The sequence below is a fragment of the Mauremys reevesii genome, linkage group 3, assembly GCF_016161935.1.
Source record: "Mauremys reevesii isolate NIE-2019 linkage group 3, ASM1616193v1, whole genome shotgun sequence".
Lineage (NCBI taxonomy): Eukaryota > Metazoa > Chordata > Testudines > Geoemydidae > Mauremys > Mauremys reevesii.
The window spans coordinates 163,316,419-163,331,865 of NC_052625.1; the positions used below are offsets into that span (position 1 = coordinate 163,316,419).

At 42.8% G+C, this 15,447-nt stretch overlaps 1 protein-coding gene across 2 annotated transcripts in view; it reads left to right on the top strand.

Moving 5' to 3' along the window:
• HMGCLL1 (3-hydroxymethyl-3-methylglutaryl-CoA lyase like 1) overlaps positions 1–15,447 on the top strand; it is a 131,033-nt gene that overhangs the window by 15,664 nt on the left and 99,922 nt on the right. For both annotated transcript variants that reach the window (XM_039532441.1, XM_039532442.1), the window contains exons 2-3: positions 4,644–4,715; positions 4,914–5,658. In XM_039532441.1, coding sequence (XP_039388375.1) covers positions 5,545–5,658 — 114 coding nt within the window. In that variant the 5' untranslated portion in view covers positions 4,644–4,715; positions 4,914–5,544. The remainder of the gene's footprint in view (positions 1–4,643; positions 4,716–4,913; positions 5,659–15,447) is intronic.

Here is a 15,447-nt window from a genome sequence, read left to right on the forward strand (position 1 = left end):
TCACATCACTTGCATTTGACATTTGCTTTTATTTCACATCACACATTATTTCAATTTATTTTTCATTTAGTTAGCAGAATTTTGTTTAAATGTTTTTGCCATGTCGATAAGTTAACAATTGTATTCAGTTATTTTGGAGCACGCATTTTTAATTACTCATTGTTTTGGCAAAACGCTATGCAGTAAATGGAAGAATTTCCAACAGCTGTTTTAAACACAGGGAAGCTACCTTGGCCAGTTAGTGAAATATTTGTTAATACAAAGTTTAGCTTCCAGGGACATAAGATTCTTCCACTAACTGATGAGATCTGCTCTGAAGAAAATGTGGGTTATGTCTTCTTCTTCACTAATGTAGTTATAATTGTCAGACAAAACAATTTAATATGGAGTTAAAAGGTAGAGAACATAACAGTCATTTAAGGATGCAAAAAAAAAATCCAAGAATGTTAAAATATTGTTGTTGTTTTCAAAAAGGCATTAGGAAGCCAGGAAATTCAGAATTAAGATTAAATTTAAAATGAACCCAACCTTTCAAAAAACATAAAAATGCCCACATTTATATAGTTTTGGAAATGTGCTCAGTAACTAGTAGCTACCAGTTTTCTCAGTGGGAACTCTTAGCTGCTGAGCACCTTTGAAAATGTGGCCATAATGGTGCCCAAACAACCTTAACTCATTAAAATGGCCCTTAAATATTTTGTTTGCACCTTAAGTTGGCATTTTTATTTTTTTTTAAGCAGAATTTGCTGGCCATAAGGGCTGCTCATTCATTTTCACTCAAATGTTGGCAGAAAAAAATATTTAAATTGATACAGACATATGTTAGAATGTAAAGTTTGTTCTTTATTATTTTAAACAGCACAATATTTAGAAATATTTCTAGTGTTGCGCCTTTGAGTGATAGTACATTTTAGGCCATGCAGATCTGTTTCCACTTGGAAGAGAAATTGGTAATTCAGTGTCTGGGTATTGTCTTAGTGTAATTTGTTTATTTACAAAATGAACACAATGAAAAGAGGTTATCACACAACCAACTTCCGCCTGCAGAATCCTCTGCTAAATCACCACTACCCTATCACCAACAAGCAGCTGACTTGGACCTCTATCCCTTGGATTCTTTTGGAATCTCACAATTTAAATACAATGTTCCTTTTTTTTTGCCTCAGCCCCTGGACTTCACATAGGAATCTAGCTAACCCAAAGCTCAACTAGGACCACGTGACCGCGACAGGTGAGCCTAGGCATCAACCTATCGTATGCAGCTTCAGTGCATTACAAGGAATAGCAGAAAAAGTTTGACTGTCCAGACCCAGGGTGCTTTATTCTATACAATCTCTTTAGCAACTCTCTGGGGCAGTGAGAGTATTGTGCTGAGTGTTTATATAACAGTGACTCACAGCATGCATGGCATTGACGTCTTTCCCCATACCAACAGAATAACCTGGTAGCACCTATACGTTCCAATCATGATTGGGACATCATTCATGGTGGATGCTGGATAGAAGTAGACATGATCACAGACTTAAAGAGTATACGTTCTAAGGTAGAATCAGACAAGGGACACATTTGGTTCATTAACATTAATGTACGTTATGTAAATGTCCCAAATGGAAAAAAAAATGCCTTAGCAAATACTTCCCACCACAGCTTCTGTTTTCTTTGTTACTCATCATAGCACTCATAGGACCATCCAAAGGGCTGCAAGATATCACTCTTACAAATACAACAGTTAATCTCTCTGTGTTTAAATATAATGTAGAACTTCTTTTCTATATGACTATATTATTTTAATGTTTAGCGATGGGCTAACTCTTGTGACTATGAAACTAGGACTAACCTAGAAGAATAGCCATTTTTGGTATGTGTACCAACAGCATGTACTAGAATAATATGAGAAAGTTTACATTGTTTTTGCAAAATAAAATGCCCTAGAACTGTAGAACTGAATTATTTGGTAAAATGACATTCTATGCTTCTTATGTTTTACACTGTGATCTAATTGGCAAAAAATAGCTATCTGACTAATTAGTGAAAGTATAGAATCCAACATCTGGGGAGATGTAATCTGGACTTTTCTGCTGATTTTGTCTGCTTTGAATGCCAGGTGTCTATCGCCTGGGGTGGAGTCTTACTTTGGCAAAGTAAATCTATTACTAACTCTCCAAAGAATGGTGAATGATGCTGTTGCTAATGGAACTCTAATTTAGTGCCACGACTTTTTAGAATCTTTTTAAACATGTTGTTACACTTGCCATCATTTTAGTACATCCAGACCTACCATATGTGAGAAGTCATCTATGTTTTTTGCCAATAAAACTGAGATGATGAAAGCTTTGTTTCCCCTTAAGTATTATCCACTATTGGTAGCACAATTGTTTTCTCTTTAGTCGTTGTCTTCTTTGTTCAGGCTGGAGCACATTACTCCTGTAATGCTTGCCAAAATTCTATGGCTTATTTGTTGTTTGAGGCTCACCATATGTGTCTTTTATTCCTGCCTAGTAGGCACTTTGGCTGCTTGCCAGTTTGGCACTTACTACTATCAGTGGTATGAATAGCTCCCTTGCTTCTGATTCTGTCCTTGCTGTCCTGTCATCAAACAACTCTTCAAGCAACCGTTTTTTAATTCTTTTTTTTTTTATGCAAAGCTGCTTGTAAACTATCAACCTATTTTTACCATGCCTTTCTTGGTCAATGTCCTGCACCATAGAGTGGAAAATCCAACAGTTTGATCATTCCACTTATATGGATCTTCCTAACAACTATCTATGTCTTGCATTAGGAGAGTAAGCAGTATAGCCTTGTGTGGGACTAGTGTAGAATCCTGCAGCAGAACCGGGATCCTGCGGGTCCCACAGGACCCATTGCCATAACAGCGTGAACAGGTAGGAGTGGGAGTGGGTACTGAGGGTCCAGATGGGAGCGGGATTAAAAATAGTCCTGCATAGGGCTCTACTAAGCAGTATAGAAACATCACTTCTTAGTTTACTACTTCTTAGTAGTAGTCTTGCAGTACATTATACAAACAGACATGACAGACATGCTCTTCCCATTTCGTTGAATTTCAGTATAATTTGCTATAAGATTTTTTTAAAGGCATTCCTTTTAATAAACGTTTTAAAACCTTTGACCAGAATACAGTGTTCTAATTAAATGATAGAGTCAGAGAAATATTACAGTGATATACAGTTTAACAAACTGAAAGCCCAAAGTCAGTCATATGTAATACATGCTCTCTATTCTGATGTACCATTAAACATATCTGAGTTCTTCCATGTGTTCTGGTAAATTAAGATTATTGCAAAATGTAATTATCAAGCAAAATACACAGAACAAAAATAAGGAACAGCACAGGGGTCATAAAGGACCCAATCATGAGACGATCATATGCAGCCATTCAGAGGTGTGCAAGAAACCTCCATGACCCCTTGCATGGCTCTGCTAGAGCCTCTAACCACAACAGTTTCTGGACTTCTCCCCACCACTGGGGAGAGGAACACTGAAAAAGGGGCCAGAGAAGGACAATGAAGGGGCAGAGTCAAGGCCATATCCTTCTCCACGCTAGCTCAAGGAGTGGGGTTGGCCCTAAATTACATGTAGTAATTTTGATTGGATATTTAGAAAAAAACATTAAATTCTCTGAAGTTGTAGAAATATAAAAAGTTTGAATATAGATTTCCTCCCCTCCCCCAAGACTACTCAAGGGACATAAGAAAGAGAGAAAATATACTGGCTACCTAAAACGTTAATCAATGGGGAAATACCCATGACACTTACTGTAGATAAATGTGCTTAGATTTAGAATTACAGAGATGATCATTAGCAATACTTTTTAAGCCCTTTTTCTAATTATATTTCTAAACAATTTTACCATTTGGAGTTTCCATTATCACTATAAGGTTCCAAGGTATACTATCATTTTCTATTTTTATCTTTTACAATGGCACTCAGAATTCGTGAAAATATACACACCTGGGAAGTTTTGGATGCACAAGAAATGCAGGATTGAGCCTTATAGCAGCAAATACTTTAAGTGCTTTAAAGTATTGTGTGTATGAGCCCAAGGCTTAAATTCAGACTTGGCTGTAAACTTGATATTCTTTTGCAGACGATGACCTCTGGAGAGGTCAGTGAATTTAACAAGTGTCCAGTGATACCAAGGAAAGTGAATTAATTAGAAATAATCTTAAATGCATATGGTATTCCACTTGAGAAAGTGGCTTTGGAAAATTGGCTGAGCAGACCTCCTGCTGAAGATGACAAAATATAACTTGCTGTTTTTGAGAAAGCTGTTAACATTTGAAAAATATTTCTTTCCACAGGTCTAGTATTACTGTTGCTCCAACAAATGAAAAGAATAAATACAAACGTTTTCTTAAATGCTTGTAAATGATTCACTGCCACATGAAGGACCAAATGATATTAAAATGTCTTATTCAGAACCTTTCTTGTAGTTATTAATACAAAACCAAAATATATACATATAATTTGGTTTTACAGGGGAAAACCCAACCCCAACCCAACCCCAACAACCACAATCCAACCACTGTGTTGAATATTCAAGATGCAGATATGTATTTTAAAGTATGAACAACTTGTGCTAGTAGCTTCTTATTATAAAATCAGTTTTCTTTCTCCTTCTTTAGCTACAATATGTTCCTGCTCATCTCCCAGTTTCCCTGCTGTTGTACTGTAACTCTGTCAAAGAAAATTTCCAGGTAATTTTAAAGATCTTATAATTAATTGTATAATTAAGAGTAGTTGGTTGCCCTGTTTCTACATATTCAATGCCTGATTCCTGAGGTGCTTTGCACAGCCCAAGTTCCCCGTAATCTCATTTGAAATGTCGGGTGTGCAAGGAATGCAGACTTGGGCACTGACTAATCAGGTTCTCTGTTGTATTCTTATTATTACAGCTCTAGAGGCCTGTCGTAATATCTCACCGGCCTGTTCCCATCCCCTGTTTCCATGCCTGATATGGAAGAGCGATGGGTCTGTACCCAAAGTCCTAGCACTGAGCACCCCCAAAACTATCTGAAGGTCGCAGCTGGCTCCTCTACAATGTGTTGACTAAGGCCGCAAGGCTGTGAAGACCGGGGGCGGCGGCAGTTCCCGTGCGCCTGGATAGAAACGCCGGGTCTCCCTCCTGCAGGCTGCACAGCGAGGGACTGTGTAGGCGGGCGGATTCCAGCTGTCCTGTGCTCCTGGGCAGCGCGAGCAGCAGGGGCGATTGCTAGAGCCGCCGGAGCGGCAGCAGCTCCCCCCTGCGCCGTGCAGCAGGGACCGGCGCGGCGGGCCGGAGCCTGCTCCCTGGTGGCGCTGCGGCCAAGCGCAGGAGGCTGTTGCCGCAGCAGCGTCGGGAGCGGGCGAGGCGGGGATGCAGGAGTCCCCCGCTCTCCGCCAATCACACGCGCTCCCCAGGCCCGGGCTCCAGCCACTGGCTGCGGCGGGCGCCGGGTCCGGCCGGGCTCCGGGCGGCGGCGTGGGGGGATGCGGTGACCTTGCGGCTGGGCGGCAGGCGCAGAACGAGCGCCCCGGGGCCGGGCCATGGGCACGGTGCCGTCCGCGCTGAAGCACTGCCTCAGCTATCAGCACCTCCTCAAGGAGCAGCTCTGGATCGGGGAGCCGGCCGCGCCGCCGCCTGCTCTGCATCCCGGGCAGGTACCGCCGCCAGCCGGGCCTGAGGCGGGCAGGGAGGGAAGGAGCCGGGGCAGGAGGAGCTGCAGCATCCATGGGCTGCCAGGGCGCGTTCTCCAGCAACAGCCCCCATCCCTTACCTGCCTGCCGCCCCCTCCCACACCCGCCCATCTGCCTGCTTCCCTCTTCCATGCTCACTCCTCTGCCTTGCTTACCTAACACCCACTCACCTGTGTGACTCCTGATGCCCCCGCTTCTGTCTCCTCCCTCCCCCACTCCTCAGTGTGCAGCACCCTCCCACACCCGCCCATCTGCCTGCTGCCCTCTTCCATGCCCACTTCTCTGCCTTGCTTACCTAACACCCACTCACCTGTGTGACTCCTGACCCCCCCCGCTGCCTCCTCCCTCCCCCACTCCTCAGTGTGCAGCACCCTCCCACACCCGCCCATCTGCCTGCTGCCCTCTTCCATGCCCACTTCTCTGCCTTGCTTACCTAACACCCACTCACCTGTGTGACTCCTGATGCCCCCGCTTCTGTCTCCTCCTATCCCCACTCCTCAGTGTGCCGCCCCTCCCACCCCACTCCTCAGCCTGCTGTCTCGCCCCACCCCCACCCCCCTGCCTGCTGCCTCTCCTGTGTGTCCTTCCCTCCCTGTCCTCTGGGCACTCCCCTACTGTCCCCACCCCTAGCCAGCTGCTTTTACACCTGCTCCCGCCCACCGCCCTTGCCTTCTGATCACTCTCCTGCTGCACTCAGCCTGCAGCGTTTCAACCCTCATAGCAAAGTTTTAAGTAATCTAAAGAGGAAAATTAAATTCAATAGGTGAGACATTGAAGGCCCCTAGAAATGTGCCTATTAGTAGTCCCAGACTGCCTACCAGGGAAGCACGTATAAGATTGTTTGGTCATTTGTTTATTATTGATTTGGTATTTAAAACTACGGTCCTTTTATTAACATCACTGCTAAACATATTCAGTGTCCTTTCAGGGTGGTAGTGGCACTATATAGGGGAAAAACACAATCCATGAGGATTTCCTTTTTTTAAAAAAAATCCCTCCCCTCCATTTATAGACTGCCCCCAAAGTGGAACAATTCCTGTAAAACTGTAGGTGGAAGACATCTACTATGGCAACTACTTTTGAAGAGCCATGCTACCAATTTTGCCCTTTCAGTTTTAGTTAAGGTTACCAACTTTGGCTGGATGAATTCCTGGAAGTTTCATCGCATGACATTAACTTTAATTGAAGATTAATCACTAATTCCTGGAGACTCCAGGGCAATCCTGGAGGGTTTGGCAACGCTAGTTTTAATTTCTATAGCTACATTTGTTCCGACTTGCATGTAAGCAGCTTACATCGACCTTACTCTGTAAGTGTCTACACTAAAATGTAGCTCCCACCAATTAACTTGCCTACTACACTGACTTAATAACTCCACCTCCACACGAGGTATAGTGCTTAAGTCGATGTAGTTAGGTCGACGCAGTGGCAGTGTAGACTCTGCGTTGCTTACATCGACTGTTGCTGCCTTTCAGAAGCCATCCCATAGTGTCCCACACTGACAGTTAAATCAGTGCAAGTGCTCCTGATGAGGCTGTGCACTGCTGACACAAGGAGCATAATGTGGACATGCAAAAGCAGTCTAATTACTGCGGTGGCTGTAATTCGACGTAACTAATGTCAACTTAATTTTGTAGCATAGACTTGCCCTAAGTGGTGGCTGGAGTCCTGTATGAGCTGCTTTTCCTCACTGTTCGGCCTGTGCAGTGGTGTGTGAGTAGGGATGTAGGCAGGGGGGCGCCATAGTGCAGACCAGAGGAACAGAAGCGGTTGTGGCTGTCTGCAGTCTCCATCTGCACAGCAGGAAGCTACTGCCTGAGAGTGGGGAAAGTGAGGCAGCTCCTTTGGAAGGGCCTATTTACTTCTCCGCCTGCCACCCCTGACTAACTGTGGTGGCCCACAGAGCAGCCAGCCGTGCGAGTGACATCTGTGGGGCGGCAGTGACCAGGAGCCTACCAGGGAGTCTACTTCTCTCAGACACTGGCAGACATAAGTGAGCAGAGATGCTGGGGGAGAGAGTGAGGAAAGGGACAGAGATAGTGGAGTTGTGGGTCAAGGGGCGTGGAGATGAGGACAGGGACACAGCATAATCAGGGACTTGAAGGAAGGAGGTGAAGGGAAGAGACAGACCTATCTTGTGGAGGATGGGAGAGATCCCAGATGACTGGAAAATAGCTAGTACCTATCTATAAAGAGAGGGAATAAGGACAACCTGGGGAATTATAGACCAGTCAGCTTAACTTTGGTACCCAAAAAGATTATGGAGCAAATAATCAAGCAGCCAGTTTATAAGTAGAAGATAATAAGGTGATACCTAACAGCATTGATTTGTCAAGAATAAATCATATCAAACCAACTTAATATCCTTCTTTTGGCAGGGTAACAAGCCCTGTGGATAGGGAGGAAGCAGTAGATCTGACATATCTGGATTTCAATAATGCATCTGATGCCGTCTCACATGACCTTATAAGCAAACTAAGGAATATAGCCTAGATTTACCTACTATCTGGTGGGTATGCGACTGGTTGGAAAACTATACTCAAAGAACAGTTATCGCAGTCAAGCTGGAAGGACATATCGAGTGGGGTCCCAGAGGGATCTGTGCTGGGTCCGGTTCTATTCAATATCTTCATAAACAGTTTGGATAATGACATACAGAGTATATTTATAAAGTATGCAGATGATTGGCTGGGAGGAGTGGCAAGGCTTTGGAGGGCAGGATTAAAATTCAAAATGATCTTGACAAACTGGAGATGTGGTCTGAAATAAATAGGATGAGATTTAATAAGGCAAAGCACCACGCCTAGGAAGCAATAATCAATTGTACAAATACAAAATGGGAAATGACTGATTAAGAAAGAGTACAGCAAACAAAGATCTGGGGATTATAGTGGATCACAAACTAAATATGAGTCAACAATGTAATATCATTGCAAAAAAAGTGAACAACATTCTGGAATGTATTAGCAGGAGTTTTGTAAGCAAGACATGAGATGTAATTCTTCCACTCTACTCAGCACTGATAAGGCCTCAGCTGGAGTATTGTGTCCAGTTTTGGGCACCACACTTCAGGAAAGATGTGGACAAATTGGAGAAAGTCTTGAAAACATGACCTATGGGAAAATACTGAAAAAAATTGGGTTTGTGTATTCTGGTGAAGAGAAGACTGAGGGGGGACATGATAATATATCCCTGCAGCCATTTCTGACCTAGAGTTTAACGTAGTCTTGTTAGAGGAACTAAGATCTGGGAGAGTGAATGGATTAATGGCTAGGTATAGGGCCCATAGAGTTTACTAATAACTGTTTTATTTGTTTACTTGTATCTTATACATAAATATTAATTTACTTAGAACAATCTATTGCACACATAGCTAGTTTACATAACTCCATGTTCCTATTACAGTTACCTCATCTTCCCACTCCTGTTCCCTTCCTTTGTTTGTTAACCCCCACTTGTTGCATTTTCTGTTGATTTAGATTGTAATCTCTTCAGGTGAGGTACTATCACCTACCATGGGGCCCCAATCTAGATTGAGGCCCCTGACCACTACCTTACTATAAATTATTATTAACGATTCTGATGCAGATTTTACAAAATTAGGTATGTGAGAATTTACATTTATAGGAAAAGCTGGACATTTAAATAATTTGAAATTGACAAAATTTAAGTCAATTCCGGATCCATGTTTTGATTAAATTGTTATACCTACTACAATAGACTGGCAAATTAGAATTTGTTGAAAATAAAGTTTGAACTTTAATATGAATTTCCAGGTTCTGTTAGTTTAAGTCAATGCATCTTGTACTACAATGCTAGTGCTTACGTCAGAGTAGGCCACTTATTTATTTCTGATGTATGGAGTGATGTTTTAGCACATACAGAACTGAAGAGCTTGTCTCTGTCACCAACAGAATTTGGTCCAATAAAATATATTACTTCACTCACCTTGTCTCTTATTTCTGATGGGCAAATACAAACCTATGACTACTTTGTGTGCTGTGATGGTTTGACTAGGATTTGTTTGGTTCATAGCAGGTAGGGGCTGTATAAATTTTGCCTTGAAGGAAAGAGAGATGTGTCCAAGAAACAGCAAAGGTGAGTCAGGGCCAAATACAGAACTCCATATGGTGTACTTCAAATCTGGCTGTTCTGTGACCATTTTAATGGCTTACAGTAACTACCCATATCTAAAGGCTCCTTATAGGTGCTGTTGTTGAGAGATGTTATCACAGATTTGGGGCCATCTAGTCAACTAGATTGGGGTGCCCAGGCTTATTGAGTCTTTCTGTCAATAATACGATTGTAGGGAATCCCAGGGTGGAAGCGGATCTATGTTCCTCATTCAGGGGTTATCATTGTTTTTAAAGCTGCAGGTAGTCATCAGTCTTGTGACTATGGAGCCAGAGCACAGAACTGCTGATACTGGTGTGATCTCCTATAACTTTAAAAGTAATTAGACTAAATGCATAGGACTGCAATCTCAATTTCCCCCAATCTGAGATGCTGTGTTTCTGAAAAACTGGAGATGGAAATTGGTATCTGAGTTTTGGTAGTTTAGTTCTGGCTTTTATTATGTAGCGCCCCTCTCCACCTGATTACCTCCTTTAATGGCAATCCGCTTACATGTTCTGATGGACAGGTCTGGGTTCTTTTGGATCCCGCCACCCACTCAGTAGGGTGAATCTTTGTTCTGTTTTTTGGTTATGAAATTAGTTGGCGGTGCCTCCACCCCCCTCGCTCCTTCCTGGCAGGGTCACCAGGGCAGCTTGGGCGGAAAATCCTAACTACAGAGGAATCCCCACTTATTTGCCAGATAGTTGGAGACTTCCAAAAGATAACACAACACATAAAAATATATTCAACACAACAATTATATTAAACAGGCAACAAATACAACATAATAGGGGAAACACTATGTTTAGGGTCACCGGTGCCCACACTTAAAATACCCGTGTCTGGATGTAACAAATGTAAAACTAGTGTCCTGTTGGTACGCGTACTTTGCTGGGGCCCTTGATGACCTATACAATTCTCTGCAGAGGTGTAGCAGTGTGGCTGACTGGGTTCAGTACAGCCCAAAAGACCCACAAGTGGGAGGAGGTGGTGAATCCCTCCACAGGTGTAATAAGCGGTAGATTATAAAATCCTCAAACCCTCACTCCCTGGCTTGAGGACACAGTTCAGGGAGTAGAGGGTCCCCAAAACAAATTCCCTGACTAACTAACTAAAGACAAGGCACTCACGAACTCCACAAATGATCTTCAGGGTTGAGGATGATGCTGGACGATTTCAGGGGCTGCTGTCCGCTGGCAGGGATCCTCCTCAGGCAGGAATAAGCCCTGGACTAACAGCGCTGACCATGTGGGGACTGGTCTCACCAGGGGAGCTGGAGGCGAACCCAGCCTGGCTGGGGAAATTTCTCAGCAAACATAACAATTGGGAATCATCCGTGAGGAAGGAAAACCCAGCTGGGGAATCTGGTGTCAGGACCCTAGAGGCCAGTTCTCAGGGGGAACCCTGCTTGCAGGCCTGGGACTCACCAGCTCCCCACACAGCCAGTTTGGCCTTTGCCCTGGCTGGCTCCAGCCTCTCCTCAAAATGGCTTCTCCCTCTCCTCAACTCCCTGGGAGGGGCATCTCCACTCCCTATTGGTTGCTGGGCAGACTCTGAGGTTGCCTTGGCTCCTCCTCCCTGAGCTGCCAGCAGACAGAGCTCCAGGAATCTCCTTGGGGGTTACAATTATATACCAGCATTTGATGATAGTTTTTTAACCAAAGTCAGAAATCTCCTAAATATATGCCTAAAGAGAAACTAAATCCATGAATGAGCAAACTAGAATCAATGTAAATTTGGCAAGCAGCATACATTGACATTAACTACCACTTGCTATTTGGGGCTGGTAATTGGTCAGCATACAACTTGTGAAGGGATAGTCTAGTTTCATTCTACCTGCACAGCTCTGTGATTGCCAGATATGTTTGTACGATTTGCCTTTTCCTCAGGTACAGCTTGCAGAGTTGCATTAGGGTTTACCACCTTTACCTATAGGAGTTTTTCCTATAGGTGGAAACCAAAATTAACCAGAATTTTACTAACTTCTCCTTGAAATGTTGGAGAGGTGACGTGAGATCGTAATAGCTCAGATCTAAAGTAGCCTGTAATTGTGAGTATTTATTTAGATTGTTTTGGGATTTGTACATTTATTTATTTATTTATTTAAAGAAGAATTATAAAATAATGCTGTCAAAGCTACTACAAACAGAGTCATTATTTTTGACAATTATTATACACAATAGATATATCATGCTTTGCATTCAGATAATTTGATCTACTGAAAATTGCATAAGCGTGTTTCCATGAGAGAGAAAGAAGCCAGATGTCTTCGTCTTCGTACCATAAAATTCTTTTTGTTCTTGCATATTTTTAAAGGCAACCATATTTCCAATTGTTTAATGAGTTCAATATTTTATAGAGGATATTAATTTCGTAGCTCAGAGTTTTTTATCTTATGTACCAATTCTAAATTCTCAAAACAGGCAGAACTTCTGTTGACTTCCAAGTGAATTTTGTCTACAGTAAAATTGAAGGATTGACCATTAAGAAACCTCGACCAGATTTGGGCTCCGACCATGCAAGTCCCCCTGCACAGGTGGACCCTTGCACATGTGTGAGGCCCTTTTGAAGTCAGTCGGGTGCAGTGTCAGATTGGGATCTTGGTTTGTTGCAGATTTCCAAGCATGATCATTTCTGCACAGTTTTAAAAAAATATAGACTTGCAGAAGTACCTATAAAAGTATCAAACAACGTTAATACATAGGTAAACCAAATAAAACCTTTACAATGGACTACCATATAAACATTACAGTAAACAACATAACATTTAAAATGAAATTGTAGCCCAATTCAGACTCAGATTAGGGTCTCATATCTTCTTAAATGTCTCTGGATGACTTCTGAATTGGTGTGTAATAATTTCATTCATGCCTTTAACTCATTCTGACACTCAAATAGTACATTTTAAAGACTCCTTTAGATTTCAGTAGTAGTAAGGTTAGGCCAATGCTGAATGCTTTTGAAAATCCCACCCATACTACTTTCCTGGATAGGAATGTATTTAAGTACATGCTTAGGTGTTTTCTAGAATTGGGACACAAGAAAGGAGTAGAGAATGAGCTTTCTGCTTTATGCAACGGAAGGAGGAGCTATACTTTTCTCCACTCTCCCTTACGTTAATCCCTCCTTATTCAGGCAAAACTCGCCTAGAAGCCAATTAAATTTTTGCCTGCATAATTTCAGGCTCAAGCCAGTAGACCAAGCATGATAGATTTCATGCTGTGAAATAAGAGCATAATGATGTTGGTGGATGGGGTTAGGGTGGAGAGGTAAAGAGAGAGAAAATAAGACTTAGAAAAACTAAGGAACAAGGAGGCTGAAGATGCCAAACAGGATGTGGGATATTAAAAGCCTGATAATAAATTGGAAGAAAGTTTGCCTCAGTGGAGTCATCAACTTAGCTCTTTTATGCTAGTTTGTTGGAAATAGAGGAACGATAATTGAAACATTTTAGCAGTTACAGATTTATATTACATAGAGATTATTAGCTGGCTTCAGGACTATATAATATAGCTAGAAACACTATAAAACATTTTATAGATAATGCTTTATAAATTTGGGAATTAAAAAAAAACACACAGGAAATTTTAACTCAGACGCATCATCTGTATTTTTGATGATATCCTGTCTTTTGATCTGTTGCACCTCCGCCTCCCTCTAAGAGTACACACAGGCAAAGTGATCTTCGTTTTCTCTCTTTCCAGCTCAAGGAGAAAGAGCCTGATTTCAGAAACCCCCCCATAGCAACTCATTGCACTAAAACATTGGAGAAGCTTGAAATCTTTCTTTTCACTCAATTTTCTATGTGGCTTGACTGAGGCACATTGAAATTAAGGCCTGGTCTGCACTATGACTTTAGGTCGAATTTAGCAGCATTACCTCGATTTAAGCCTGGACCCGTCCACACAACGAAGCCCTTTTTTTCAACTTAAAGGGCTCTTTAAATCGATTTCTTTACTCCACCTCCGATGAGGGGATTTACTCTGAAATCGGCCTTGCCTGGTCAAATTTGGGATAGTGTGGATGCAATTCGACGGTATTGGCCTCTGGGAGCTATCCCAGAGTGCGCCATTGTGACCGCTCTGGACAGCGCTCTCAACTCAGATGCACTGGCCAGGTAGACAGGAAAAGGCCCGTGAACTTTTGAATTTCATTTCCTGTTTGGCCAGCGTGTTTGCAGAGCTCATCAGCATGATGTGCACATTGCCAGGGCACATTGCCCAGCCCGTACTTTGTGAGAAGTCTATGACCATGTCCCTCTTGTCACCGCGCTGCCGTCGCCTCCTCGCCTGGTTTTGCACGAAACAATTGTCTCCTGTTGCTCAGATGGAGGGAGGGGCAACTGATAACATGGCTTACAAGGAATTAAAATTAACAAAAGGGGTAGCTTTGCATCAAGGAGAAACACAAACAACTGTCACACAGAATGACCCCCTCAAGGATTGAACTCAAAACCCTGGGTTAACAGGCCGTTGATTTCACAAAACAAATTGGCTCAATTTCTTGTTTTGATCCATCTATCTTTTACATCTTAGGTGGGCAGCAGACAGTGCAGTACGACTGCTAGCCATCGTCATCTCCTGGGTGCTCAGCAGAAAATGGGAATGACCTGGCTGAGTCACTCCCATGTCTGCCCAGGCATCCTGGACCGATCTCACGAGGTCGGTTAAAAGAGCACCCAGGAATATGATGACATGGCTACCAATTGTAATGCACCATCTGCTGCCAAAAGGCAATGAGCTGCTGCTGTGTAGCAATGCAGTCCCACGTCTGCCAGCACCCAGGAGACGTACGGTGATGGTGAGCTGAACGGGCTCCATGCTTGCCGTGGTATGGTGTCTGCTCAGGTAACCCAGGAAAAAAGGCGTGAAATGATTGTCTGTCGTTGCTTTCACGGAGGGAGGAAGGGAGGGAGAAGGGGGCTTGACGACATGTACCCAGAACCACCCGCGACACTGTTTTCACCCCATCAGGCATTGGGATCTCAACCCAGAATCCCAATGGGCAGTGGAGACTGTGGGAACTGTGGGATAGCTACTCACAGCTACCCACAGTGCAACACTCCGGAAGTTGATGCAAGTCTTGGTACTATGGACGCAGTCCGCCAACTTAATGTACTTAAGAGTATTTTGTGTGGGGACACACACAATCGACTATATAAAAACGATTTCTAAAAACCCGACTTCTATAAATTTGACCTAATTTCGTAGTGTAGACATACCCTAAGTGACCTGCCCACAGTCATCCACAGCCAAATTGGATTATCATTGAAGTAAATATAAGTTTTGCCACTGACTTCTAAAGTAGCTGTATTTGATCCCATATGAGTGTTTCAGAAGTGATGATAAGCCATGATTCCCCTGGCGTTCACTTCTCTTCTTCCTATGAATGAGAATAGCTATGGGTTCAACTGGGAAAGTTTATAAGCTACATTATCTACAGTAAGAATTGGCAACTGTCCAGACAGAGTGGTGCCCTCAAACAACATTTTGTTATGTCTTATTTATCTTATGAGAAATAAATTTTGCTTAATCAGCATTTGGTACTGTATTTAAAATGGCAGTGACAAGTAGGTGACTCAAAAGAGTAATAATAAAGATCACTATTAATGACCTGCCTCTCTCTTTCTAATTAACT